We start from the raw sequence: 27414 nt of genomic DNA, 5'->3' as shown, positions 1-27414 counted from the left end.
GGAACTTGGTCTCTCTTGTTAATCACCCTATTTCAAAGTACCTAAGTAAATACCAGAGACATTTTTCAATAAATATTTATTGAATACAGGAATTAATTATTATACATTGCAATGATTATTGTAAAAGAAATACAAGGAGCTATGAGAGAAAATGGGGGGAGTTCTTCAGATTAAATACTCAAAGGAATCTCTTGGGTAAGGTGGCATTTAATGTGAAGGAGTTATTCTAGCAAATACTAGAAGGATGACTCTTTCAGACAGAGCTATAGCAAATAAAAATGCCCTTAGGTATGGAAAATCCTGTGGAGTTTGAAAGAATTTGATAAGATCATTGTACTTAGAGCATAAGAAATAAAGGAGAGAGGAATGAAGTGAGGTTAAAAGGGAAAGTATAAAAAAAAATTCAACTTCTTGCAGAGCAGTTTAAGAGTGTTATCCTAAGTACTTAAGAAGTCAATGGAAAGATTTTGAAAGTAGACTAAGAAGACTTTCACTTTAGATATTAAGGAATGTACTGCAAATATATCATTCAAGGGGCACCTGAGTGGCTCAGTCAGTTGAGTATCAGACTTTGGCTCAGGTCATGATCTCATGGTTCTTGAGTTCGATCCCTGAGTTGGGCTTTGTGCTAACAGCTCAGAGCCTGCAGCCTGCTTTGGATTCTGTGTCTTCCTCTCTCCCTACCTCTTTCCTGCTCATTCTCTATTTCTCTCTCAAAAATAAGTAAGTGTTAAAAAAATTTAAATAACATTCAGGAACTGCATTGATGATCTTGAACTTCTCCCTATTTTCTGTTTACCCCATGACTATTCCTGTCCTTGAAATAGTGAATCTTGACACTGGATAAGGATATGAGTCTAATTTGACAGTCCAATCATTGGTATTATCTGGAATGTCCATGAAAAAAATAAAATCAAACATTTAGCAATGGAGTAGAGACACTGGAGGAGGGGTGTCTGAGAAAGAATAACCGGATAATCAAGAGGAGAATTTTCCAAGCATTATGGAGCCAAGAAAAGTGGTTTTTTTAATGCACTTTTTATTTTGGAGTATTTTTAGATTTATAGACATTTTGCTAAGATAGTGCAGAGAATTCCTATATACTCTTCACCCAGTTTCAGTTTCCCCTCATGTTATCATCTTGTATAACCCTAGTACATTTGTCAAGAATAAGAAAGAGACATTACTATCAAAAACAATTCAGACCCTATTCAGATTTCACCACTTTTTCCATTAATGACCTTTTTGTGTTCCAGAATCTGATCTGAGAGACCACGTTCCATTTAGTTCTCATGTTTTCTTAGTCTCCTCTTGTCTGTAATGGTTTCTCAGAATTTCCTTATCGCTCATAATTTTTACATGAGCAACAGATAATCATAGATTATGTAATTTTTTAATCCTTTGATGAAAGAAATTTCTGTAAAATAAAAAGTAGATCCAAGAGAAAAAGACTCCTTATTACGTGGAATCAAGTTTGTAGCCAACATGCTGACAATATCTTTGCTTATGTCACATCTAAGTAGATAGTGTGGCCCTTCTCTACTTAGCCCCCCTCAGTCTGTATTGGGTATTTAATAAATTTTATCTTTACAATAGCAGGAAGCCTTGCAATTGTCCTTGGGAAAACTATGGACACAGGTTAGTGTTTTCTTCAAATCATTACAGTTTTGATATTTATCTTCATACTTGCAAACATTGGCTGAAATAAAAACAAAGAAATTAGTTCATTATAATTTTCCTATATAGCAGCAACACAAACAATACATTCAATGCAAGTGGGGAGAACACAATTGAAAAAACAAGTTGGCATCATTACACTATGATGTCAAGGGACACATTAATCCACTACTTCTTTTAAAATTTGAGCTTTTTGAAATGTTTCTAAGATGAATTGACCTACTTTTCTTCCTCAGAAAACAAAGTAAAATAAATGTAAATGAGTCTCTAAAATTGCACTGTCCAAAATTGTAGCCTTTAGCCATGAGGTTGTTTAAATTTAAACTTAAATTAATTAAAATTAAATAAAATTAAGAAAATACATTTTCAGGTTATCAGTGACACATGTTACATTCCCAGTGCTCCATGACCAATCTGACTAGTGGCTACTTTACAGGACAGTGCAAAGATTGAACATTTCCATCATTGCAAAAAGTTATATTAGACACTGTTGCTCCATCTAGATGCTAGAGCCACTAGTTTTTCTTTCAAGAATAATAAACCATTATGAGAAGATGTGGATATAAAAATGGGAGGGAATTTTACTACAATTATGTGACATTTCCACTTTGAAATCCCTCAGTGGCCACAAACTCAATTAATTCTCAAACTAAATTCATCACTTTACCTGCAAACTTGGCATTCCTTTGGAGTCCCTCCCCAACTCCCAACTCAACTCCCCCAGTATCAGAGAAATGAAACTTAACTACTAAATAATTCAAACCAGATACTGGGAATCAATATGAACTCATGGCTCTCTACTTTTTATCAGCACTCAACAAATGCAAGTAACAAACAGTAGCCATCCTACTTCTTTCCTGTCATTCATTACTGTCCATTTCTCTTCATTCATTTTGTCCTAATGCAGTAAAAACATCCATTTGGCTTTTGAACCCATGTTTTCAACAGTCTCCAAGCTGGCTTGAATCCACTTGTTTCTCCATACTACTGCCAGATCTTGATAAAACACAATTCTGACTTCATCACTCTTCTGTTTAAAAATCTTTCAGTTGGTTGTTCATTACTAACAGGATAAATTCCAAACCCATTAACAAATAGTATTCATCAGATGTGTAAGTATTTTATTTAATTGATGTATAGCTTTGATATCATCAATATTCTGAATTGGAGCTATACAATTGAGAATGTATATAGTTTAGTATACTGAGAATGCTACAGTTTAGTCTGGTGAATGCATCTGAAAGGTAAAAATCTCAGGTAATGGGTCAATTATACTATTCATAATAATTTAATGACATATCCCAACCAAACAAAAATACCAACTCTTAGTATTTATATTCATAACAACACTGAAAATGAGATATATGACACTAAATGTAGTCCTTTTTGCCAAAATATTTTTTGGACTTCTGTGAGTTAATATTGCTATACAAGGATTTGATCGACATTTTAAAAATATATAAAAATTACTAACACAAGTGCAAATGGTTATTAAATTAAACTTGATTATTCTAACTATACTATGGGAAAAATGAATTTAGTATAATGAACTCATTGGTGTATAAGAAATGTTTGGTGTCTGGACTGAACCATATCTGTGATCTCATACCTTTATGTTTGTACATATTTTCTCTTTTTAAAATGCAATTTTGCTACAATTACATTAATTTTGACAGGAAAAATATTCAATTACAATGAATATTTTCACAGAAACATTTTTATATATGCCAATAGGTAATGAGTCCAACATAAGCACAAATATACATTGATGGTAGATATTTCTTTAGGTTATATATGGTTACAGGGTTTTAGTTACAAATAAATATAGATACTGGGTTGTGTACATTTTTTGATTAAACACCCTCTGTTGAATATTTTTTGTCTTTTGCATGAAGGAATTGCTTAAGTTGGTTTACAATCAGAAGATTTTCTAATTCTTTTTTTCATGTTTATTTATTTTGAGGGAGAGACAGCGAGAGACAGAGAAAGAGAGAGAGAGAGAGAGAGAAACCTGAGCAGGATCCACGCTGTCAGCCTGGCATGGGGCTTGACCTGAGATCATCACCTGAGCCAAAATCAAGAGTCAGATGCTTAACTGACAGAGCCATTCAGGTGCCTGAAATTTCCTAATTATTAAAAAAAAAAAGGTCAGTCCATTTTATTAGATGTACTAGCAAGTTAATGACTTCAAACTTACTGCATAGTCCATTGTCACAGTCATAAGGGCAGCTGGCACAAGGCTTTCCTTCTAGGTAGGGTGTATTTATCTTGTTAAGATGATTACCACTGAAATTTGAAATACAAAGTGTCAAACATTTTTCATTTTTCAGTTTAGTTTATGCTACTAGGGTGGCACCTATCACCACAAATACCTGAGTATTTATTCAGTGTTTTTAATCATGTCAAATAACTGAAAAACTAAAATTCCCAAAATGTACTCAGATACCAATGTAAAGTAAGAAAATAACTCACACATTCACTTACTTCCTTGACCATAATCTCCCAGCCTGAGACACTGAAATGGGATAAATGGGGTCTAAAATTTTTGGAGTATATTTCAACATGGGAACATTCTTTCTCACCCAGAAGATGTGGTCAATTGCTAAAGCAATGTATCCCAAGGTGCTGGCTGGTGATAAAACATATTTCTTAGAGAGACAGCAAGTTCCTGGGAAAGAAAGGGTTGCCATAGGGAAAATGCTTAAAGTTACATGTAATTTTACATTTAAAAAAGAAAATATGATAATTTTTAAATATGAACTAGAGAAGGTAAAGCCCAGGATACTTTTGGCCTCTAGATGGGGGTGATGATTTTCAAGTGATTTTTGGTGTGTTGTATTTGGGAGTAGGGGTGACAGGAAGATTTTTGAATGTCTAGAGGTTTTGTGTGTAAGATTTTAATACGTAAAAAAGAGGGAATGTTAGAAAAATGGTTTTATTAACACTAATCGCTAAGGTATATTTGTCTTACAGTAACTAGTCTACCCCTCGTTGGTGAATATTATTCGATTGGCCGTTATTATCTGAAAATACAAGACAGTCAAAATCTTGATCGCTCCAAGTAGGCGGACAACACAAGGCCATGCATCTAAATCTCAGCCCCTGCTCAGAATATACCCGAACGTGTGTGAGCCCCTGGAAAAATATGAAATAGACACAAATATGTTCTGGAAGTTCTCTCACCCCTGCTTTCCCTCATTATTCACTCCAACTCTCATTTCAGATACCTGGCGTCAGATCCTCCTTACTTATGGCCAGACAGTGACTTTAGATGCATTCTCCTAGGAACTTTTCAATTCTTTCTACTAAACCCTCATAGGTGCTTGCAGGAAAATGACATTGGGAGTCATACTTCTCAAGCGGGAGATCCATATACTTGGGTTATCGACAGTCTCAAAATAAAGCCTGAAGATAGCTTGGTTTTAGGGGTCCCCCTGTCCCCGATGGCAAGAAATTTCAAACATTTAAAGAAATTAAGGTTAACAGATATGTTGAGATTAGATCTTCAGTATATCCACAGAATTTATTCTGGGTAAGTTCAAACATAATCTTTGATGAAAGAACACATTTCCTGCTGCAAGTCAAGACCTTAAAGGATGGTTCATTATGGAGATTTTGTGCAAACTTCTGAAAAACAAGGATTAAGGATGTTCTTCTCTCCTGGACTCTGAAATACATTAAAGACCTCTTGAAAACTTTGAGAGCCAATGAATGAATCATCTGTGATGGTAATAACATAGGCAGCGTTTTAGATAAGCAGGGGTGGGAACATTTTAGCAGAAAGAGCTGAAATCACAATCAGCCATTCCCAGTTTCCCAGTCCACTACCATCCCTTGCTTAACCATCAAGCTGCCACCCTTCTAGAGTATGAAGTTAGTGAGAACTAATGACATCAAATCTACAGAAATGCACACTACCCATGCTCACTGAATAGCTGTGAGCCCAAGAGAAAGGCGACTGAGAGAAAAGATGTCACTCTGTAATTGGGGGAAATAGAGTTTCAGATTTTACACTTGGAACTGAAAACCTGGTGTCTTCTCTGATGAATTGAATGTATCTCAACTTAAAAGGCATTTCCAAAGACACAATTCCTTCTTTTTATTGAAATATTCTTTGTATTGTAGTTTGTTCAATATACGAAAATTTCAAAATATTAAATTGCAGATGGGATTATTGGCATTCAGCTCTAAAGCATATACTTACGCAGGACAATATTGGCAAACATAGTAGTATTTCAGAATATCTTGATTGGGGCAATAGGCAACTCCACATCCAACGTGGTAAGAGGAGTACCAGACAACCTACAAATCCGGAAGGGAACATAGGAGAGTACATGAAAGAGGGAAAATATTGAAAAACAAATAGTAGCAATTGTAAAAGTGAAAAAAAAATGTTACCATTATGGTATTGCCTTGTGGAAATATTTAGTTCAATTATTGAAGCAAATCACACATTTTAAAATGCTGAATTTTCATATACATTCCTCACTTTATGCATCTACAATGTTGGGAAAATACAGTGTGCTTCCCTATGAAGAGTTCTGCCAGCCAAGGAATAAATGACAGCTTTAGATGAAGTACTGGCCAACACCAAGGCTACTAGGTCTACTCACATTCTCATGCAAATTGAACACGGGTTGGTCATAATTTGGAGAAGCTTTCTACATTAGAACATTTGTGGCAGAAGTATTTTAATTTGTTTTCCTTACCTGGGTATAATGTCCAACAACTGCACCAGCAGTCTTTGCTCCCTTACCATAGATAAAATTGTCCTTCTCATCATACCAGCTTTGGATTGGGGCTGACCATGACGTAGGGTGAGATGACATATAGAGATTCTCACCACAGTTTGTACCTAAGGAGAACCAGATCACAATGAAGCAATAAAGCATGCCATGGCAAAAGAAATCAACTAAATGAACACAAAGATGTTGCCTTTCAAACAGTGCCTATGCTTGCCAACTCTTAACACGTAATAAAACAGCTTCTGTCCTTACCAACTATTAAGCTGAATAGAAGACAAATCTGTCTACCATATTGAGGCTGGCCCGAACATGCAAAATTTTGAATAGGTTGAGAAGATCTTATGCTTTAAAAACCCTTCTCCTTTTGGGGTGTCAGAGATGCATTCTTTTCCATGCAAAATTCTTCACATGTGTAATGTTTCCTGTAGTCTCAGCTTTGTATTGTAAGCATGCAAAGGGTAGTGACCAACTTTTATTCTATTTTTAGTTCTTCATGCCCACTCTCGCCAGATATTTTTCATATATTGGACCCTGCGTAAATGTTTATGGTATGATTTTTGTGTGAACTTGGAAAAAATGTTCTACAGGCAGTCTTTAAGAGTCCCAATTAAGAGGCAACTGACATCAGGGGAGATGGCAGTTTTCAAAGTTTTTGGATCCTCCCTTAATAAATCAGAATGTCATCAGACCAAATCTTCCTCAGAGAAGTAGGTAAGAAGAGCCTTGCAGAGGGTCACATCAGCAAGATGGTGCAGTAGGAAGCCCTGGATTCTCCTTCCCCCGACAAACACACTGATTCAGCAACAATTCCCAAACAAATTGCTCTTGTGAGAAATCCAAAACTAATTGCAAGGCTTCTATACCCTGGGAGAATATGAACCCAGACAAACTGAAGCCTGTAGGGAAATTAGGACACCTTCTTGCTAGAATGCCTACCCTCAGCACAGTTTCTGCCATATGATCAGGAAGAGATCCCATATCTCCCAGCTTCCCCCAGGGGAAGGAAAGAGTTGGTTCATTTGTCCAGCCCCCCAACCTTTCCTTAAGGAAAACTCCCAGATGGTTGGCTTCTGTCTTGCTAGTCTTGTAGCTCTGATTGTCAGATACAGGCTAGCCATCTGGAGGAAAATGGAGATGGTGGTTGGGACTGGTAGATATCACATCTCCTCCCCATGGCTTAGCACAGAGCAAGCAAATGAAAAATCTTAGCTCTCAGCTTCTTTTTCCTGAGGAAGCAAAGAGTTGATTGGTGTGTCCAATGCTATTTCCCCAGGGCTTCCCAAAAAGCTGACATCTCTCTTGCCAGTCTTGGAGCTCTGATGGCTTTGGCACAGTGTTGCCCCTCTGGAGGGAGAACACAGATGGTGTTTTGTATTGGTAGATGCCATGGCTCCTCTTCAGCTCAGAAAAGAGCAAGTGAACAAACACCACAGCTACCTGGTTCTCCCTGGGGGGTAGGGGTGGGGGAAGAGTTGGTCTGGGTATCCAATGCCACAAACTTTCCAGAGGCTGCCCCAAAGCCTGGCTTCTGACTTGTGTCTCTGAGAATGCGAACTAGACCTAGCATAATCTAGTTCCCTGGGGCAAATGAGAATAGATAGAGGTTTGGGCTGGCAGTAGCCATAGACTCTCTTGGTTCAGCACAGAGTGAGCAGATAAAAAACCCTAGCTCCTAGCCTTTCCATGAGAAAGCAAGAATTGAATGGGATGACTAAATCTCCATCTTTTATGGGGGCTGCCTGAGGAACTGACTAAAGATCTTTTCTGAACACAGTCAACTTGAGCAGACATTTCTCCAAGGAAGATGTACAACCAGCCAACAGGTATATAAATGACTTTGGGTAACATAGATATTTTAACAATATTAATTCTTCTCAATGGGCAAAAAAACCCACTCTCTTCAAGAAGTGATGATGAGAAAATTGGACAGCCACATGGAGAAGAGTAACTTTGGACACCTAAATTACACCACACACAAAAATTACCTCAAAATAGATTAAAGACTTAAACATATGACCTGAAATAGTAAAACTCCTAGAAGAAAATATAGGGAAAAAGCTCTTTGACATTGATCTTAGCAATGAATTCCTGAATGTGACACTAAAAATATAAGCAACAAAAGCTAAAATAAATAAGTAGAACTGCACAAAACGAAAAAGCTCTGCAAAATAAAAGAAACAGTCAACAAAGTGAAAAAGCAACCTGTGGAAACAGTGAAAACATTTGCATAGCATATAACTGATAAGGAGTTAACTTTCAAAGTATATAAAGAACTCATATAACCCAATAGCAAAAATTAACCCAATTTAAAAATGGACAGAAGATTTGTTTTTGTTTTGTTTTGTTTTCTGTATATTTTTTATCATTTTTCATTTAGCATTTTATTTATTTTATTTTATTTTAATTAATTAATTAATTTATTTTTCCAATATAGTTAACATATAGTGTTATATTAGTTTCAAGTGTACAATATACTGATTCAACAAGTCCATACATAACCCTGTGCTCATCAAGACAAGTGCCCTCCTTAATCCTTATCCCTTGTTTCACCCATTCCACATCTCCACCCCACGGTAACCATTAGTTTTTTCTCTATAGTTAAGAATCGTTTTCTTAGTTCGTCTCTCTCTCTTTTTTCCTTTTCTCTTTTTACTTGTTTGTTTTGTTTCTTAAATTCCACATATGAGTGAAATCATATAGTATTTGTCTCTTTGGGACTGATTTTGCTTAGCATTATACTCTTTAGCCCCATCCATGTTGTTGCAAATGGCAAAACTTTTTTATGGCTGAATTATATATATATATATATATTTTTTTTTTTTCTTTTCTTTGCACATTCATCTATCAATGGACACTTGGGCTGCTTCCATAATTTGACTATTGTAAATAATGCTGCTATAAACATAGGAATGTATGTATCCCTTTGAATTAGCGTTTTTGTAGTTTTTAGGTAAACAGCCAGTAGTGCAATTACCGGATTACAAAGTAGTTTTATTTTTAACTTTCAAGGAACTTTCATACTGTTTTCCACAGTGGCTGCACTACTTTGCATTCCCAACAGTGCACAGGGTTACTTTTTCCCACATCCTCTCCAACACTTGTTGTTTCTTGTGTTTTTTATTTGAGCTATTCTGATGGGTGTGAGGTGATGTCTTGCATTTCTCTGATGATGAGTGATGTTGAGCATCTTTTCATGTGTCTGTTGGCCATCTGTATGTCTTCTTTGGAAAAGTGTCTCTTCATGTTTTCTGCCCATTTTTTGAGCAGAAGACATGAACAGACTTTTCTCCAAAGAAGGCATACAGATGACTAACATGTATGTGAAAAGGTGTTCAACATTACTAATCATCACAAAAATGTAAATCAAAATCATGAGATATCACCTTACATCTGTCAGAATGTCTATTATCAAAAAAACAAAAGACAGCAAGTAATGGTAGGGATGTAGAGAAAGTGGAATCATAAACACTGCTGGTGAGAATGAAAAATAGTGTGGTTGCTGTGGAAAACAATATGAAGGTTCCTCAAAAAATTGAATGTAGAACTACAAAATGATCCAGCAACACCACTTCTTGAGTATTAAAGAATTGAAATCAGGATCTTGAAGAGATATTAGCACACTCATGTTCATTGCAACACTATTTACAATAGCCAATATTTGGAAACAATCTAAATGTCCATGGACAAAGGAATGGATGACAAGATGAGATATATACATACAATGGAATATCATTCATCTTTAAAAAAGGAAGACGTTTTGCAACATGTGATAACATGGGTGAACCTTGAGGACATTATGCTAAGTGAAATATGCAGTCACAGATAGACAACTACAAGCATGAATACATTTATATGAAGTATCTAAAAGAGTCAAATTCATAGAATCAAAGAGTGCAATGGTAGTGGCTGGGGATGAGGGAAAAGAGAAATGGGAAGTTACTAATCAATAAATTTCAGGTAAGCAAGGTGAATAAATTCTAGCTATCTGCTGTACAACATTGTACCTGAAGTCAACAGCATTGTACAGTACACTTAAAAATTTGTCAAGAATGTAGGTCTCATGTTAAGTGTTCTTACTACAATAGAATTTTTAAAAAAGCACTGTTGCTGTAATAAAATTAATTTAGAAAAAGAATGAAATGCCTTGAAGCCCAGAAACATTTTCCTATCATTTCAGGCCTCACTTAATATTTACATTTTGGTGGATTAAAATATAATGTTTACATGCTGCTTAAAGAGAGTGTAAAATATTCTTGGGAATTTTCTTTAATATGGAAGGAAAGAAACTAAGAATCTAACAGAACTTGATGTTAAGACCATTTGTTTTAAGCTTCTACTGAATGTAGTTACCTAATTTCATTATAATTTTGGCATCAGCAATATAAATAACAGTAGTTCTACTGAAGTTACAAGTAATTATTCACTACTTTCCAATTGGGTTTGCCTGTCATGCTTAATAATGTAAATAAATATTTTATGAATAGTTTATGCACAGAAGTTTTCTCCAATAGTTTTTCTAATTCTTGAAAGTTATGTATATATTTGCATATAACATTATTCTATGCATTACAGGTACACAGTCTATATAAAGTACTTGACTATCAAAAACTAAAAACTGAATCAACATACACAAAATATTAATCATGATTTAAAAAGTTTAGGTATGTTTACAGCAAAATTCAGGAAAAATTCAACATAATCCAGTATATTTTATGAATACAAAATGAGGACATATCAAAACACCAAACAGCTACACAATATCACAAAAAAGGGCAGTGGATCCGAGATCAATAAGCCTGCCCAAAGCATGAAACTCTCCAGTAAGGACACTTCAGATTGTGTCTTGGGGAAGTCATTCCTCCCCTGTCCTTATCTTATAATTTCTAAAATTGGAGAAATGATGATTCATGACCTGTTTATTCATGAGCTGGTTCAGAGTGATACATGAAGTATTGCTTCAGAAATTCTTGGCATAATGCAATCAACAAGCCCAAAATGGTATCTATAATGATCCCTCCCTATACAGATACTTTGATTTTAAAAAGAGCAACATTTATTCACTAAGTCTTCTTTCAGCATCCCTGAATGTCCCATTCTATTTGATTTTTCTAATATTATTTTATTATTCATTTATTCCACAGATATTTGCTCATTTACATACTGGTTTTTCGGTCCTTTGCATTGCTGTGTTCTAAAGTGCACTTGTTTGCCCATTTTTGGGCATTTGCTGCTGCTTCTCTGCTCCATTCCTAAATGTCACAAGAAAAAAAAATGCACTTAAAGATTCAACTCCAATAGAGCATATGCTTTATAGTCTGATTGGTAGACTGATTTGCACTATTTTAAAAGCTTCTATAGATATATTATGTAATTGTCTTTGGTATGAAGGATCTTTTTGTTAGTTGTGTGTGTGTGTTTATGGGCCCCAGTGCCAATTTCCACGTGAAAAGAAGTTCATAAATGATGTGTCTAGTGAGAGAAATACCTAATACAATAACACTGACAATTTATGATAGGAGAGGAAACACACCTAGGATTTTTAGTAATAGTGCCACTCTAAATACTCATCAAATATATTGAAGCATTTAAATTATACTTCAATAGTAATAAACTGGCCTAGATTATTCCCAATTCCACTTACAGCCCATTGCATTCAAATGGGAGAGATCTAGCTTTTATGGATTATGCCTTGGAAAGTGGACTGTTATTTACTCTTAATGGCACTGATTTTGAAGGAAAGGGGACTCCTTTATTTTAGACTAGGGAAGACAGTGAACAAAAAGTGTAATGGCTTCACATTTGATGTCTGAAGATTTGGCTTCTAATTTTGCCTTCCCAACCTAATAGCCCTTGACAAATTATTTAACCGTATAAAGGAAAATTAATTTCTGTCCTGTCCATAACACAGCTCAAATGAAATAGCAAAATAGAAGCAAAATTATGTAAGCACAAGGCACTTAAGAGATGTCAGTTACCAGCTCCCTGCTCTTATCGTGACTTTTCACATCACTAGCCTTTATCACTGCCTCTTACCATCTTTAGCATGTTGCTGGCAGGTGGAGAGACTGATCTCCTTAGTTCATTGTGTTTATCTACAATCTCTTTTTGGACTTGTATTCGAGTAGTTGACAAAGCAGCAAAGGATGGATCCTAAAGAGAAATAAAATTATGGTTACCATTTTAAGATTTGTTAAAATTGGTCCCTCAGCCCTTGGACAGCTTTGAGGTGCCCAGCTGCGGAAGGCTTTTCCTGGAGTTCACCTCCCTGTTTGACTGCCAGAAAGCCATGCAGGGCCTGAAGGGTCGCAAGTTTGCCAACAGAGTGGTTGTCACAAAATACTGTGACCCCAACTCCTACCACCTCCCCCCCTCCCCAGGACTTCTGGTAGAAGTGGAGGGGGAGGGTGGGGGCAGGGCTGTCTGGGGGCTGCTCCCCCCCCCCACTCCTCCCCTTTCCCCCTCTGAAGAAGTTGGGCAGAGCAGTGAAGCTGAATGACAGCTAGCAGCAACTTAAGTGGCAGCAATTAGGGTGGGGGTGAGGTGTGGGTGGGGAGGGGAATAAGGAAGTCTGCACACAGGCCCGCACAGACACATGCATTCACAGACATAGAGGGAAGGAGTTAGGATGGGGAGGGGGTTCACAGCAGGGCGGTAGGACCCCCATAGTCCCTCCTCATAACAGCCTCTCCTCCCTTTTACTCTCTTTCTCCCTTTCCCCACTGTAGAAACATAGTGTGTTTATGATTTGTGGCCAAACTATTTTGATAAACTTTTTTTTTTAATGTTTATTTATTTTTGAGAGAGAAAGAGAGCATGAGCAGGGAAGAGGCAGAGAGAGAGGGAGACAGAATCTGAAGCAGGATCCAGGCTCCAAGCTGTCAGCACAGAACCCTACGCTGGGCTTGAACCCACCAACTGTGAGATCATGACTTGAACCAAAGTTGGACACTCTAGGCACCCCACATAGCCAAACTATTTTGATTTTTTTTGTCCAACCCCCAGTGCCCTGCCTTCTCCCTAACTGGGTCCACAGCCCCCATTCTCTTGGCCTCTGGTTCTCTCCCCGGTGCCTACCCTCCTCCGTTTCTTATGTAGTTGATTCTGTCCTTAGTCTCCCTGACTGGCTCCCCAGCCCAGTGGCCTCCTCCCTTTCCTCTATGTGGCGATTTCATATTTCCTAAGATGAATTTGCTTGTTAAACATTTTGTTGTATTTTACTTTTAAAAAATTGCATTGAAGAGTAAATATTAATTCCAGGGAGCAATGATCACTTTAGAAGCATTCAGTTCAAGCCAATAGTAGTTACTAAGCATTGCCAATGAACCTGAGCCAAAACTGTGACAAATAAAAAAAAGCAGTTTAAAGCTTTGAGAATAGTAATGGAGTTCGGAGCATGACAAATTAGAATATTCTCTGAGGCCACAGATGTCAATTTCTAGTTTCAAGGGAACTCTTAATGTGCTGCTTCTATCCATATGAGTGATAATATTTTATAACCATAAAGGTACACAATGGAAACATTAAGACACCTTGATTCACATTTGATCAGGCTGCAGCAGGTGGGATGAGAGTGGAGCTCAAGATTCATCCTAGACTTTAAGGAAATTTTGACCTGACATGTCCTGTATTTAGAGAAATAATGTATTTAGAATGTATTTGGAGAAAGAATGTTCAGATTCAAAGTTTATTCAATATTCTAGTAAGGGGCGACTGGGTGGCTCAGTTGGTTAAGCCACCAACTGTTGATTTCAGCTCAGCTCATGATCTCATGGTTTGTGGTTTCAAGCCCTACATCTTTGGGCTCAGCAATGACAATGCAGAGCCTTCTTAAGATTCTCTTTCTCTCCACCCCTCCCCTGCTTAAGCTCTTGCACCTGGTCTCTCTCTCTCTCTCAAAATAAATAAACTTAAAAATTTTTTAAGTTAAAAAAATTTTAAAGTACTTAAAATACTCTAGTAAAATCATTCTTCCTGTTATGATATGTATTATGATCTACTTTATTATGATCTGATTTCATGGGGTCACTCAAAAGATAATTTTGCAACATCAAAAAATTTCCAAGGCCATTTAGAGGGAGCAAAGTCATCTAATTAATGGGCCATTGCTGATTCTGTTCCTTTTTAGTAACAGAATAAAGTATTATATCAGCTGCTGAAATTTTTGGTATATTTTATCATTGTACGTGTGTATGTGTGTGTGGGGTTGTGTCTAGCCTAGGGTAGGTGAGTTGTTCCCACAGGTTAAGATAATTGATGACTTAAATTAATACATGAGTGTTTTGTTGTATGAATATGAGTAAGAGTTTGAAGTCAAAGTCTAAACAGATAGGGCCCTTTGTTGATTTTACCTAACACACTGGGGTAAGTTATTCTCTCCTACCCCAATAATGAGTTCCCTCAAAGCCCTCCAAATAATGTAAGTTTAGGTTTAGCCATGTTTATCGCCACTATTTATTTATGCATCCATTTCCCCTGCTTGTTTGTATGTTCCTAAGGCAGGAACCAATAGTGAATGCCATTGTACCCACAGATGTGGCACATTCGCAGCTACTAACTCCTAAGCTAGAAAGGATGCGCATGTGAAATATTAACAGTGACCAACCTCTGCTTTACACAAAAGCATAAAATAACATCCTTGGATATTTCCTATTGACCCTCAAAAACCTGCTTAAGAGAATTTCATTTCAAAATACCTTGGATATTTCCTATTGACCCTCAAAAACCTGCTTAAGAGAATTTCATTTCAAAATACATAAAAATTTGGCCCCTGCGAAAGAAGTCATTATTTCCTCCTCCATATCCTATATTGCTTTGTATAGATATAAATCCTACTGAAGACGTGTCTTTGTCATTGTTTTTTTTAAATGAGTTTCAAGAGAGCTTTTATTAGGTAACAGGAAATATGAAGAGTGTTGAACATAAAATAGATCTAACATGGTATCTATCTATTGATCCTTAAAAAGTTTATTTTGATAGACTATATGACATAAATAATAAAATAATTACATATATTTCAGTTACATTGTAACTAAAATGATAGGTGGATTCTGCTAGATATACAAAAAAACAAAGGGTGAATTCTTGATTGAGGCTAGGAAAACTTTGTAAAAGATGGTCTGGATTGGGGTTATAAAGGATGATTAGTGTTTTCTAGCATTCTTGAGAAGGGGCAGAAAGTATGTAGAGAATCTGATTAGCTAACGGTAAGTGGTGCAAAAGAGCAAAATATCTCTCCTTTAAATAATTTCAAAAATGAAGACCAGGAGATGGACCAGAAAGATAACAGAGGGGCAGTAAGGACCATGAAAAAATCTTTAAGAAAGAGACTGGGGAGAAAGCAAACTTTTTGACTAAGACCGAGGTGATGAGCAAATTATCTTCAGACTGAAAATTAATTGTGGTAATATAATGACTGTATTTCTGAATGCCATGTGAGTTTTGACCTAGTGTCTGAACTCTTTGATCTGAGGATCCCTAGCTGTTCTCGTATGCTCAGAGTTAACAAAGAATACACAAACAGACAGCAGTGACAGACTTTTTCTGATCAGAAGATAGACACATTGTATAAGCACCTACACGCTAAGTACTTAAAAGAATGATTCATCCTGTTCTTAGGATTATTAAAGGGCATCAGTGTATTAGAAATAATTAGAGCAGCTTAGGGGTGCCTGGGTGGCTCAGTCAGTTGAGCATCTGACTTTGGCTCAGGTCATGATCTCGCGGTTTGTAGGCTCGAGCCCTGCATTGGGCTCTGTGCTGACAGCTCAGAGCCTGGAGCCTTCTTCAGATTCTGTGTCTCCCTCTCTCTGCCTCTCGGCTGCTCATACTCTTTCTCTCTCTTAAATAAATAAACATTTGACAATAAATTATATTAAAAAAAGGAAGATGAAAAAAAATTTTAAAGGAATAATTAGAGCATCTTATTCTTTATGTACTAATTTAAGACCATGAAAAAAAAATCCAAATACTTAATATCACTAGTAAACTTTCTTTTTTTAAATTTAAAAATAGGTATAATTATTATCATACAGTAACTATGAAAATAAATGTGGTGAAGTATGTGAAGAAGTTTTGCTAATCTGAGATTATATAATATATAAATATATTGTTAATTTTCTGTGAAAATCACATTGTAATGAATTAAATAAAAGGAAATCAAAAAAGATATTTGGACAGCTTTTAAACCTGTGGATCATTGCTTTCAATAGAAATATAATTACAGTATCAAACTTATACAAAAAATTGTTTTTGTTTGTTTATGTTGAGAGAGAGAGCGAGCAGAGGAGGGGCAGAGAGAGAGAGGGAGACAAAAAATCCCAAGCAGGCTCTGCTCTGTCAGCTCAGAGACCAACGCAGGGCTTGAACTCATGAACTGTGGTGAGATCATGACCTGAGCTGAAACCAAGAGTTGGATGCTTAACTGGTTGAGCCACCCAGGCACACTCAAAAATTTTTTTTAAGAGAGAGAGAGAAAGAGAGAGGGAGAGGGCCAGAGGGAGAGGGAAGGAGAGAAAGTCTTAAGTGGCTTCACGCCCATGATGGAGCCCGATGCAGGGCTTGATTTCATGACTATGAGATCATGACCTGAGCTGAAATGCAGTCAACCACTTAACTGACTGACCCACCCAGGTGCCCTGTATCAAACATAATTTTAATTTCTGGGTGGCCACTTTGAAAAGAAAAAAAATAAACAGATCAAATAACATATTTATTTAATAGATTCAAAATATTATGCTTTCATCATGAAATCAATTTTAAAATTATTAATGAAATATTTTGACTTTTTTTTTACTAAGTATTGAATTCTCCATGTGTTTATGCAGATCTCAGTCCCGATCATCTGTATTTCTAGTGTTCAATACCCTCACGTGGCTAGAGGCTACAGCTCGTCATCACAGCCTTAAAATTAACTGTGTTAAGTACTCGAGCAACGGATGAGTACTTTGTGATGTACCAGACACTGTAATACTTTTCAGTTTTGCAAACTGATCTAATAGCTTGCTATTCCTCAGAGTTGCTTCAATCGTTCTGAAAATATTTTTAACCTTGACCGTACCTGTCCATTTGCAGGAAAGAATGGAAGCAACACAAGAGCCAGGAACAGCAACTCCAGGAATAAGGCCATGGCTGGGGGAGGAAAAAAAGAAAAAAAAAAAAAACACAAAGGGAACAAAGACCTGCATTAGAATGTTTAGTGCATGAACTTCTGAGGAATATAGGAAAACAAAACAAAACAAAACAAAACAATGTAATGATCTCAGTTATTCCACGTTCATTAATAATATAACAAGAGAAGATTTGTTACAAGATGCCAATAGAATGATAATGGATGCACCCAGAAGCAGCCCTTCATAGGATGTAAAGAACAAAAGGAGGTACTCGGTTGAAGCCTTTGAAGTACACCTATAAATGTGAAGTGCATCTACATACTACCCTATTTTACCCTAGTTCCACAGTCTTGTCTATGTAGCTCTTCCCTTTGGATTCTAGGAATGGCTTCTTCACATTGCCTACTGAGGAGAAGTATTAGCTCCCAACTGTTAGCAATGCTGGGATACCACTGGAATAGTCCTTGCTAGTTTCCTTAAATCCTTCTTAATCCTTCATAAATATACCCTCATTAAGATCTCTTCAAATTACTAGTTATCATGTGCCATTTCTTTCCTGTCATGAATCTGGCTCATGTATTTGACATTACTAGAACCCTAGGTAAATCCACTGAGAAGGAAGTGCTTTTCTTTAATACTTTCAACTACACCAATGTAGCCAGTGTCCTGATTCATTCCCATTCAAACCTTTCACTATTACAATGCCTCAAATTCTAAAAAAGGCAACATTCTCCTTCTGTATCTAAAAACAGAAGGTAGATTTCTCACTTTTAAGATTAAATTACAATCTGTACTGATGCCCTTAATAGGTTCACATCCTTTGCCTCACTAATTTAACTTCTTGGAATCCTGAAGAAATAATAATGTATACTGGAAAAACTTTAGGCATACATTTTTATTACATTAATATTTATAAGGATAAAAACCTTACAATTTACTACATGCTCAATAGCAGGGAGATAAAATGCCCAAATAAATTAGAATACATTCTCTTGTTGGAGTATATTAGACATAACAGTTATGTCTCTGATGGTGTTATAACAAAAACAATGCTTATGCTTCAAAGTTAAAAAATGGTATATGGGAAATTCTTAGCTTCTGTTATGGATGAATGTTTGTGCCCTCCCAAAATTCATATGTGGAAGCCATTGTGGCTATATTTGTATTTGGGTTTCTAAGAAAGTAGTTAAGATTAAATGAGGTAATAAGAATGAACCCTGATCCAATGAGGTTAGCGTACATATAGGGAGAGATACCAGAGCCCTCTCCCCACCCCCACTTCCTCTTTCTCATATTCACACATACAAGAAGATTCTATGTGAGAACATAGTGAGAAGGTGGCTGTCTGCAAGTCAAGAAGAGAAGTCTCATCAGAAATTGACTATACTGTCACCTTGGTCTCAGACTTTGAACCTCCATAACTGTGAGAAAACAAATTTCTGAAGCCACCCAGTCTGTGGTATTTTGTTATGGCAGCCCAAGAAGTCTCACACACATTCCCATATTTGGTATTTGAGGGTTAGGTTATTTCTGAGTGAGTTTGAAGGTCCATAAAATATGGTAATTTGAAATCTTCTGGAGCTACAGATTTGCATTCAGGTGCCCATGTGTGAGGAAGACACTGAGAGATCTGGTTACCTCTGACTCCCATCCAGCATCCATATCTCAATGAGCCTTGCTTTGCTCATGGATCTATGACAAAAAGCATGTCACAGGTATTTTGGAGTAGTTTTAAGGTAAGAGAAGAAATTTTATTGCATGGTCATATTGACAATCTTGATATGTAGGGAGATTTGGGAATGCTTACATTATTACTCTCCTGAAGTAACAGAAATAGGATCTCATCCCCTTCTCCCACAAAATAATTATCAGACAAAGAACAAATGAGATTAAACAGAAATACAAGAGAATTAGTTTATCTTCACGTGGTGAGACATTCTTTTTTGCATTTTCTATAATAAGTCTGTGTTACTGTAATTACTGTAATTAGAAAAAGAAGAAGATTATTAACTCTTTGGAAAGTGTGTCTGACTTTGTCAAGCCTATTAGTTGTTTTTCTTTTGCAACCTGGTGTAGCTAACAGTTTAGGCATTATGACAATCATGTAAGAGAACAGAGGCACAGAAGCATAAGTGACCTCCCAACAGCACTATTGCCAGTTAGAGTGTAGCTGGGACAGAACCCAAGATTTCTTTTAGCCTCAATATCTATTTCCCACTAAACTGTATTATACTTTTTGGAGGCCTGGGGTTCCTGGTAAGAATGAAAGCATTTAATGAATCTTCTTCCTTGACAAAAAATATTCATGCATTACTATAAAGCTTTTCCTGGCTGTTAAATAGCTGGTAGATTACTAAACACATTTGAAAAGATTAGAAAAAAAATACACAATATTAACAAGTTAATCCTCTACTATTGTCCCTCAAATATGAAATAAAACTCCTAAAACTTAAAGAGCTCAAGTAATTTTCTTAGGATATGCATCTATCAATTTTCTTAGGATATGCATCTCGTGTTGAAAATATGCCTCATTATGATAACCTTTAGATATGTAACTTTGTTAAAATAATGGAGAAGTTTGTTGGCATTTTAATGAAGTATTTTTTTATTTAATGAAGTATTTATTTAATAATATTTTTTAAATAATTAGAACAGGAAGGGAGAGAATTAGAATGAAAATCACAAAATTAGCAGCATATTCCTGCAAGAGAGTTCTATGAGGAATACAAATTATGCAGGTGTTCCTACAGATTTTTGGAAATGTAAACTCTTATATCCCATTAAAATATCACTTACAGAAGTAAGAAAAAGTTGATTTTGTTTATACTGTAATTATTAGGTGGAACAGAGGAAGAGGTAGGAGAATAAAATGAAAATTTGAAGACAGAAAAGAAAGATTATGGAAGGAAAAATTAACTTAAATTCTGTATAAAGCAAATACATAAACTTAGTGTCCAAGAAAACATCGTTCATTTCTCAGAGATACCTGGTCCCTATTGAACAAACCTGAATACCTAAAGTTGGCACCTGGTATTGTGATAATGGAAAGGGTGCACTATAGATGTTAAGAAGTCTGGGGTTTATTGTCATTAATCCTGTTGTAACTAGTTATATGAAATTGAAAATCTTTTTCAAGTTGGACTATGGTGACATAGGATCACTTCATATGGTTCTTGTTAATAGGGAGATAAGTAATGTTAGAGCAAAGGATGCCTGTGCCCTCAGGGGGAGGTGTACCCAGCAGAAATCTCTCAGCTTGTTGGCACTTCAATTAATTGGCTGAAGCCTCCGATTAGACTACACCACAGTTTGACCTCTATCTTGGAGCAATCTTGCTTCCCTTCCCTCCCTTCATAGGGAATTGATCCCAAATGTATTTTTTGACCTCCTTGTCTCAGATTTTGTTACCATTACCTGGGGAACCCAACCTGGTAGGTACATTATTCATTAGATAATCTTTTTCTCATAACTCTCCTTATGAGGGGTTCCTTGTTTATACCTCATTATCCTTTGATCATATGCCCTTTATGTCTTTGGTCATGTTAATTCTTAACCTGAATTTTAACCATATCCTTCAAGAATGGGAACATTTCTAAGTTCTTCTTTCCAAAGATACTCACAGGCTAACTCCAAAAACACCGATCTTGTCTCTGGATGGGAATATTTAAAGCCCACCCAGTCAATTTGTATTTTATTCAGTTTTTTTGATTTATATTAATATTCTATTTTCTCTCAATTTCTTTACATTTGACTTTCCCCCCATATCTACATTGTGAGTAGCTATGGCAAAAGATGGTTCACTCTGTATTTGGTCAGAGAGGGAGCTGCAGAAGCTTACAAAGTCTCCAGGGGACTCACTCTTACACTAGTGTCCTTGGGCCATGCACATCCCTTTGTCATGGCCTCAGGTGGGCCTCCTAGAAAATTTGAAAGCAAAAGAGGAAAATAGACCCTCCCTTTTTTTTTTTCAAGTCAATGGCAATCAGTTATTCCACATTCTATCCATGATAGCATGCTAGATATTGTTGAGCATGGTCAAGGAAAAAGAACAGGATTCTTGCCAGCCCTGTCTTAGCATGTTGTTAGGGGAGCCCATAATTCTAATGCCCTCAGTGTGAGCTGGTTGGACTTTCCCATGTGTGCAAAAGTGAAAGGTAAAGTTTTATTGTCTTTTGCCTAGACCCATTTTGGGACTTTTGGAGAAGGAAAGGGAAGAATCTAGCATAGAGCAAGGCTCTGGAAATAAATATTTCAGATGTTTTGTATTCAGATATTCAGATATATTGTAAGACCAATGCATTTAGCTCCACCTCACCTCTTGCCCCCAGGGGCCTCCCTAAATAGCAGGTGCAGATAGGATACGTTTTATTTGCATTTCCATTTGGTAGAGTCATACAGAAAACATTAGAAAGAATTAGGAGGGGTGCCTAGGTGGCTCAGTCAGTTAAGCCTCTGACTTTGGCTCAGGTCATGATTTCACTATCTGTGAGTTTCAGCCATGCTTTGGGCTCTATGCTATCAGTTTAAAGCCTGGAACCTGCTTCAAGAATCTGTGTCTCCCTCTCTCCCTGCCCCTCCCCTGCTCACACTCTGTCTCTCTCTTTCTCTCAAAAGTAAGCAAAGATTTTTTAAAAAATTAGGAAAGTAATAGAGTCTTCTTGTTATTCACTTGCATATAGACAATTTTTAAATGTGCGTCATGATATATCTCCTCGACTATTTCCTTGGGAACAAACTTTAGATTCTTTCTAAATCGTTGCCCTCAAAAGAGTTATTTTGCTACATGCAAGTCACCAAGTCTCTCTTCTTATACAGTTTTCTGCTCTTCCATTCATAATTTTCCTTTTCAAGAGATCAGTAATTTCTCAAGAGTGTGACTAGGGAAAAGTCAAAGGGATTCAAAGATTTACAAATCCAAGTGTTGATGATTTACTGCTAACTATATACAGCAGAGCAAATTGTGTCTTTCTAAAGCATAAATTTATATACACAATTAAATTATAGCATATAGCTTCTTCTTTATATTGGTGTTAGGAGCACCCCTAAGTTTGAAATACTCACTTGAAAAAAATAAGTTGTTTTCTCTAATGACATGATATCACTGCTTACTAATTAATGAAAAACATAAACTTACAAAAATTATATAGCCATACCTTGCCTTAAAAGCCCATTTTATGGAAATAAGGATTTTCAAATTAGACACTAGGGAGAATTTGTTTAGTTCCTAAGAGAAGAATTCATAAAAGGGTTGATTTAACAAGCAAACTTTTCAGGGTGCTTGCGTGGCTCAGTAGATTGAGCATCTGACTCTTGATTTTGGCTCAGGTCATGTGGGATTGAGCCCTGTATCAGGCTTCTTGCTGAGCATGGAGCCTGGAGCCTGCTTAGGATTCTCTCTCTCTCTCTCTCTCTCTCTCTCTCTCTCTCTCTAGCTCTCTCTTTCTATGCACCTCTCCCCCACTGGCATTCTATTTCTCCCTAAAATTATGTATAGGGTCAATTGGGTGGCTCAGTAGATTAAGTGTCTGACTTCAACTCAGGTCACAGTCTCACGGTTTGTGAGTTGGAGCCCTGCATTGGGCTCTGAGCTGACAGTGCGGAGCCTGCTTGGGATTCTGTCTCCTTCTTTCTCTGTCCCTCCCCCATTCACACATGCACTCTCTCTCTCTCTCAAGACAATTAAAAAAATTTTTAAAAATAAAATAAAATTATGTATGTATGAATGAATGAATGAATGAATAAATAAATAAAGTAAGCATTTAGGCTTCTATTCTAGTGAGGCTGTAAAAATAGGCAGGCTTCGTATTATCACCCTGACATGAACTCTGGAGGAATGATGGAAGAAACGATATAGTGAGAAAATCTGGTGCCATTTGAGACAACATGGATGCATCTAGACAGTACTATACTAAGTGAAATAAGTCAGACTGAGGGAGACAGTCTACTCATAAATGGAATTTAAAAGAAGAAGACGAAGAAGAAGAAACAAACAGCAAAATCAGAACTATAAACATAGAGAACAAACTGATGGTTGCCAAAGGGAAGGGATGCAGAGGGGGCAAAATGGGTGAAGGGGAGAGGGAAATACAGGTCTCTTGTTACAGAATGAGTAAGTCATGGGAATAAAAAGCAAAGCATAAGGAATATAGTCAGTGATACTGTAAGAGTGATGTAATGGGACACATGGTAGCTTATACTTGAGGTAAACATAATATAATATATAATCTTGTCAAATCATTAAGTTGTACATCTGAGACTAATATAACATTGTGTATCAACTATACTCAAATAAAAACAAATTTCAAAAAAATCCATGATCAAGTAAGTTTTATATCAGGACTGTAAGAATAATTAAAAATTATAAAAAGAATAATTCAAAATTAGAAAATATATTGGTCAAATTCATCACATTAATGGACTAAAGAAAAATCATGTGGCAAAATATGTTATTAAATTCAACCCCTAGTTATAGTTAAAAATAAGAACAAAGAAGATGAGAGATTATTAATTTGGTAATGGAAATATTGCTAAATATCTCTAGCAAATATTGTAGTTATTGGAGAAACTCTAGGTGCATTCATTTAATATTGAGAACAACAACAACAAAAAAGAATGATTAATGTCATTGGTATTGTTCAACATCATATTAGAGAGGTCCTTATCAAAGTCATAAGAAAAAAAGTACATATTTGTAAGTCTTGAAAGGAAGAGGTAATATTAGTATTATTTTTAAATGATATGGCCAATTATCTGGAGAATGCACCATAATGAAAAGTTTGTAAGATGTAATAGTCAACCTATAAAAAATACCATTGCCATAAACTGGCAACACTCAACTAGAAAATAAGATTAAAAAGAAACATACAACTCATAGCATGAAAAATAGGGGCTCCTGGGTGGCTCAGTCTGTTAAGTGTCCAGCTTTGATTTAGGTCATGGTCTCACAGTTCATGAGATCGAGTCCCACATGGGGCTCTTCACTGACAGTGTGGAGCTAGCTTGGAATTCTCTCTCTTACTCTCTACCTGCCCCTCCCCTGCTCGTGTTCTCTCTCACCTCAAAATAAATAAATAAACTTAAAAAAAAAAGTACAAAAAATAAAAAGCTTATTTATGATATAACCAAGAATTAGAAAAAAAAATGTTTGGAGACTACTTTTAAACTCTAGTAAAGGACACAAAAGAAGATATGCATAAGTTAAGAGATTTTCATTCTATTATGGTATGTGTTAATATAATAAAGTTATCAATCCTAATTAAATTAATATGAAAATTGTTTGTAATCCTAGTAAAAATTCTAATTGGCCTATGAATAACTGAATATACTTTTTAATAAGAAGAATTAATTTGGTAATCTTTTCATACTAGTTATTAAAATAGGCTCCAAACTTGTCTTGACAAAATTTGGATGTTGTATTAGGAAGAGAAAAATGGGCCAATGAAAGTGAATAGAAAATTTAAGAGACAGACAAAACAAGGTAGCATAGAAAAGCATTAGAGGAAGAACAGATTATCTAGCATGTGACTTTGGGGAAATTACCTTGCTATATGGGGAAAATTTTAAAGAAGCAAAAAAACCAGATCCTTATTAATCATTACGTATGAAAGTAAATACAGAGGGGTTAAATTTATAAATAGATGAAATGTTTTACATGCATGTTTTCAAGACCATATCCCTTTGCCTTAAGTGAACTATATGATCATGCCATTATATGGTGACCTGTGTTTTGTGTGAAGCACTGTGTCACTCTTTATGGGCCCGTTAAAACTCCTAACAGTCTAGATAGTAGATTACATGACTCAATACCCTAGTTTACAGATCTTCAGTCCCCGGATCAGAGATTTAATAATGAAATGCCATATGCTTGCATGCAAAAGAACCGGAGGGTAAGTGCAGACAGTTTGGCCTCAAAGCCCTAGCTCCTGAAAGGAGGGGATGAAAACGTTTCAAACATTTAGACCAGAAAAAGTCATTAAAAGCATCAACACACATATGTATAATGTGTGCTTTGTGGGTACAGACACATCTGCATACCAGTCACAGCACAGGAAAGTATTTGATGCAATCTTTTTGAACTTTAGATGTCACATTTAATCTTCATTCTGGTCACTTTCTTTATCTCAGCCACTTGTCTGCACTACAGAAAGCAGCCTATGACACCGTACAAAGTTTGCCAAACTTCTAGACATCATCATCTAGGAAATCTGCAAAGATACCTAAATAATAGTAGCCGCCTTGACAGTTCCCAAAAGCAAGTTTTTTTTTTCTTTTCCACATTTTTTCCTTTCCCTTACTTGAACTTACTAAACAGCATCACTGGAATTATTAGCACTATCTGATTTAGACATTACTTTAGAGGTCTGACACCCTTCCTCCTAATTTGCTTCTTCCTCTTACAAGTCTGAGCTCTATTCAGGGGTTCCAAATGACCTCACGACGCATCATTATAGAGTAGTTCCTGCATTTGCAACTTGTCATCGGTTTAATTTCCTTTGATGCTCCTCCAGAAGGTGAGTCACACAGAAGCAGGTGTAGATTTTGGTTTTAATTGACAAAAGACGCAACACCGGATCTTCTCTGGCAACAGTATAAATCCTTCCTAAACTCCCTGGATGGCAGTTTAGCCATAGAGGAGAACATTAATAAAATATTTTTGCAAATAAAATCTTAGCTCTGCAGGGTAAATTACTCCTTGAATGTTGTGATTAGGTACCATTTCTTATTTGCCAGAAAAATTCTTTGTTGAAACTGCTTTCTTATATAAAATATACACAGCAGATACTATATTTGCTTATGTAAGCAAATATAAGTCAACAGGTCTGAAACAGGATTTGTCATTAACTTTTGATCAGAAAACTTATAAGTCTTTTGTTTTCTTTTTGATTTGAGGGAATTTCATGAGGGAAATCGTATATTATGCTGATAATCATTCGGGATATTTTTTTATCTCTATGTCAGTGCTATAATTTTGTTTTGATAGATTTAAAATTATTAGCAATAGCTTCTGATCCTTACTTTAATATAGTCTGTACCAATGACATAGCCATATATGTGAATATGAGTGAAATTATTAATATGGAAGTATGTGACACATATCTCTTTAGTTATTCATTTTTCCTTGAAAGGAAGTTCTGGTATAATTGTTTCCAAAAGTCATAAACATGGAAATTATATTACCTATTTTAGAATGAAAAGTAAAATTTAATTTAAATATTAAATTCGCTAAAAGTGCTTTTGGAATAATAGAGCTACATAGTATTTTCTCAGCTTAAGAAAGAGTATAAAAATTAAGCCCATTACTCTCAATAAAAGTGATTAAGTTTTGAAAAATCATAGATTCTTTTACAATATATGATTTACCACTGAAAAAGCATCAATGTATTTGCATCATAAAATGTTCACCTTAAAATAAATACATTACTTACTGCTGATTCTCAGAGCTGGCTGAAACATCTGCTTTATCTGTAGGAAGAAGGAAGGTGGAGAAAAAGAGGTTAGAGCAGTATATATACATTACACTTACTTCCTGTTTTGGGCCAATTACGGTTGCGCAAGTGAATCTAAGTCAACAGGTCTGAAACAGGATTTGTCATACCAATAGTTTCAAATTTCACTGCTGATTGTTTAACTGAAGTTTTGGCAATATCTTGTCATTCTCCACATGGCTTTTTTTTTTTTTTTTTTTTGAATGGCTTTTCTTCAGCTCAGGTGATGTCCTTAGATGTCTCCTTTGGTGTGCATTTATTCTCAGTGCCTGTTTAGTTCCTAGAAGTGAATTCTCTGTAGACCTTGGGTGGAGGTTATTTAATGTTTCCATATGTCCAGAGGTAGGCAGGTTGAAGAGCTTATGCACAGCTTTTTCTTCTATGGAGCTGGGAAATGCA

At 36.0% G+C, this 27414-nt stretch overlaps 1 protein-coding gene and 1 pseudogene across 1 annotated transcript; one reads left to right on the top strand and one right to left on the bottom strand.

Annotated features, from left to right (window-relative positions):
* Nucleotides 1-27414, top strand: part of LOC109271734 (serine/threonine-protein kinase Chk1-like) — an 85588-nt pseudogene that overhangs the window by 7245 nt on the left and 50929 nt on the right.
* On the bottom strand, nucleotides 62-27036 carry LOC109271731 (cysteine-rich secretory protein 2-like). The gene is made up of 8 exons (XM_019457379.2): nucleotides 26956-27036; nucleotides 17479-17549; nucleotides 12456-12572; nucleotides 11584-11671; nucleotides 6387-6532; nucleotides 5882-5979; nucleotides 3875-3963; nucleotides 62-1699 (listed from the first exon to the last, which is right to left on the bottom strand). The coding sequence occupies exons 1-8, from the start codon at nucleotides 26981-26983 to the stop codon at nucleotides 1572-1574; spliced, it is 765 nt and encodes a 254-aa protein (XP_019312924.2). The 5' UTR covers nucleotides 26984-27036; the 3' UTR covers nucleotides 62-1571.

This window comes from Panthera pardus, unplaced genomic scaffold (genome assembly GCF_024362965.1).
Source record: "Panthera pardus isolate Hobbes unplaced genomic scaffold, ASM2436296v1 HiC_scaffold_17, whole genome shotgun sequence".
Lineage (NCBI taxonomy): Eukaryota > Metazoa > Chordata > Mammalia > Carnivora > Felidae > Panthera > Panthera pardus.
The sequence above is the reverse complement of the archived record's forward strand: the minus strand, read 5'-3'. Positions and strand labels throughout refer to the sequence as shown.

Coding starts and splice junctions, on each gene's coding strand:
- LOC109271731 (XM_019457379.2), bottom strand. CDS start 26,983: ATGTTTCAGCCAGCTCTGAGAATCAGCA. Junction 17,550..26,955: donor GCCAGCTCTGAGAATCAGCA/GTAAGTAATGTA, acceptor TTCCTCCCCCAG/CCATGGCCTTATTCCTGGAG. Junction 12,573..17,478: donor TCTTTCCTGCAAATGGACAG/GTACGGTCAAGG, acceptor ATTTCTCTTTAG/GATCCATCCTTTGCTGCTTT.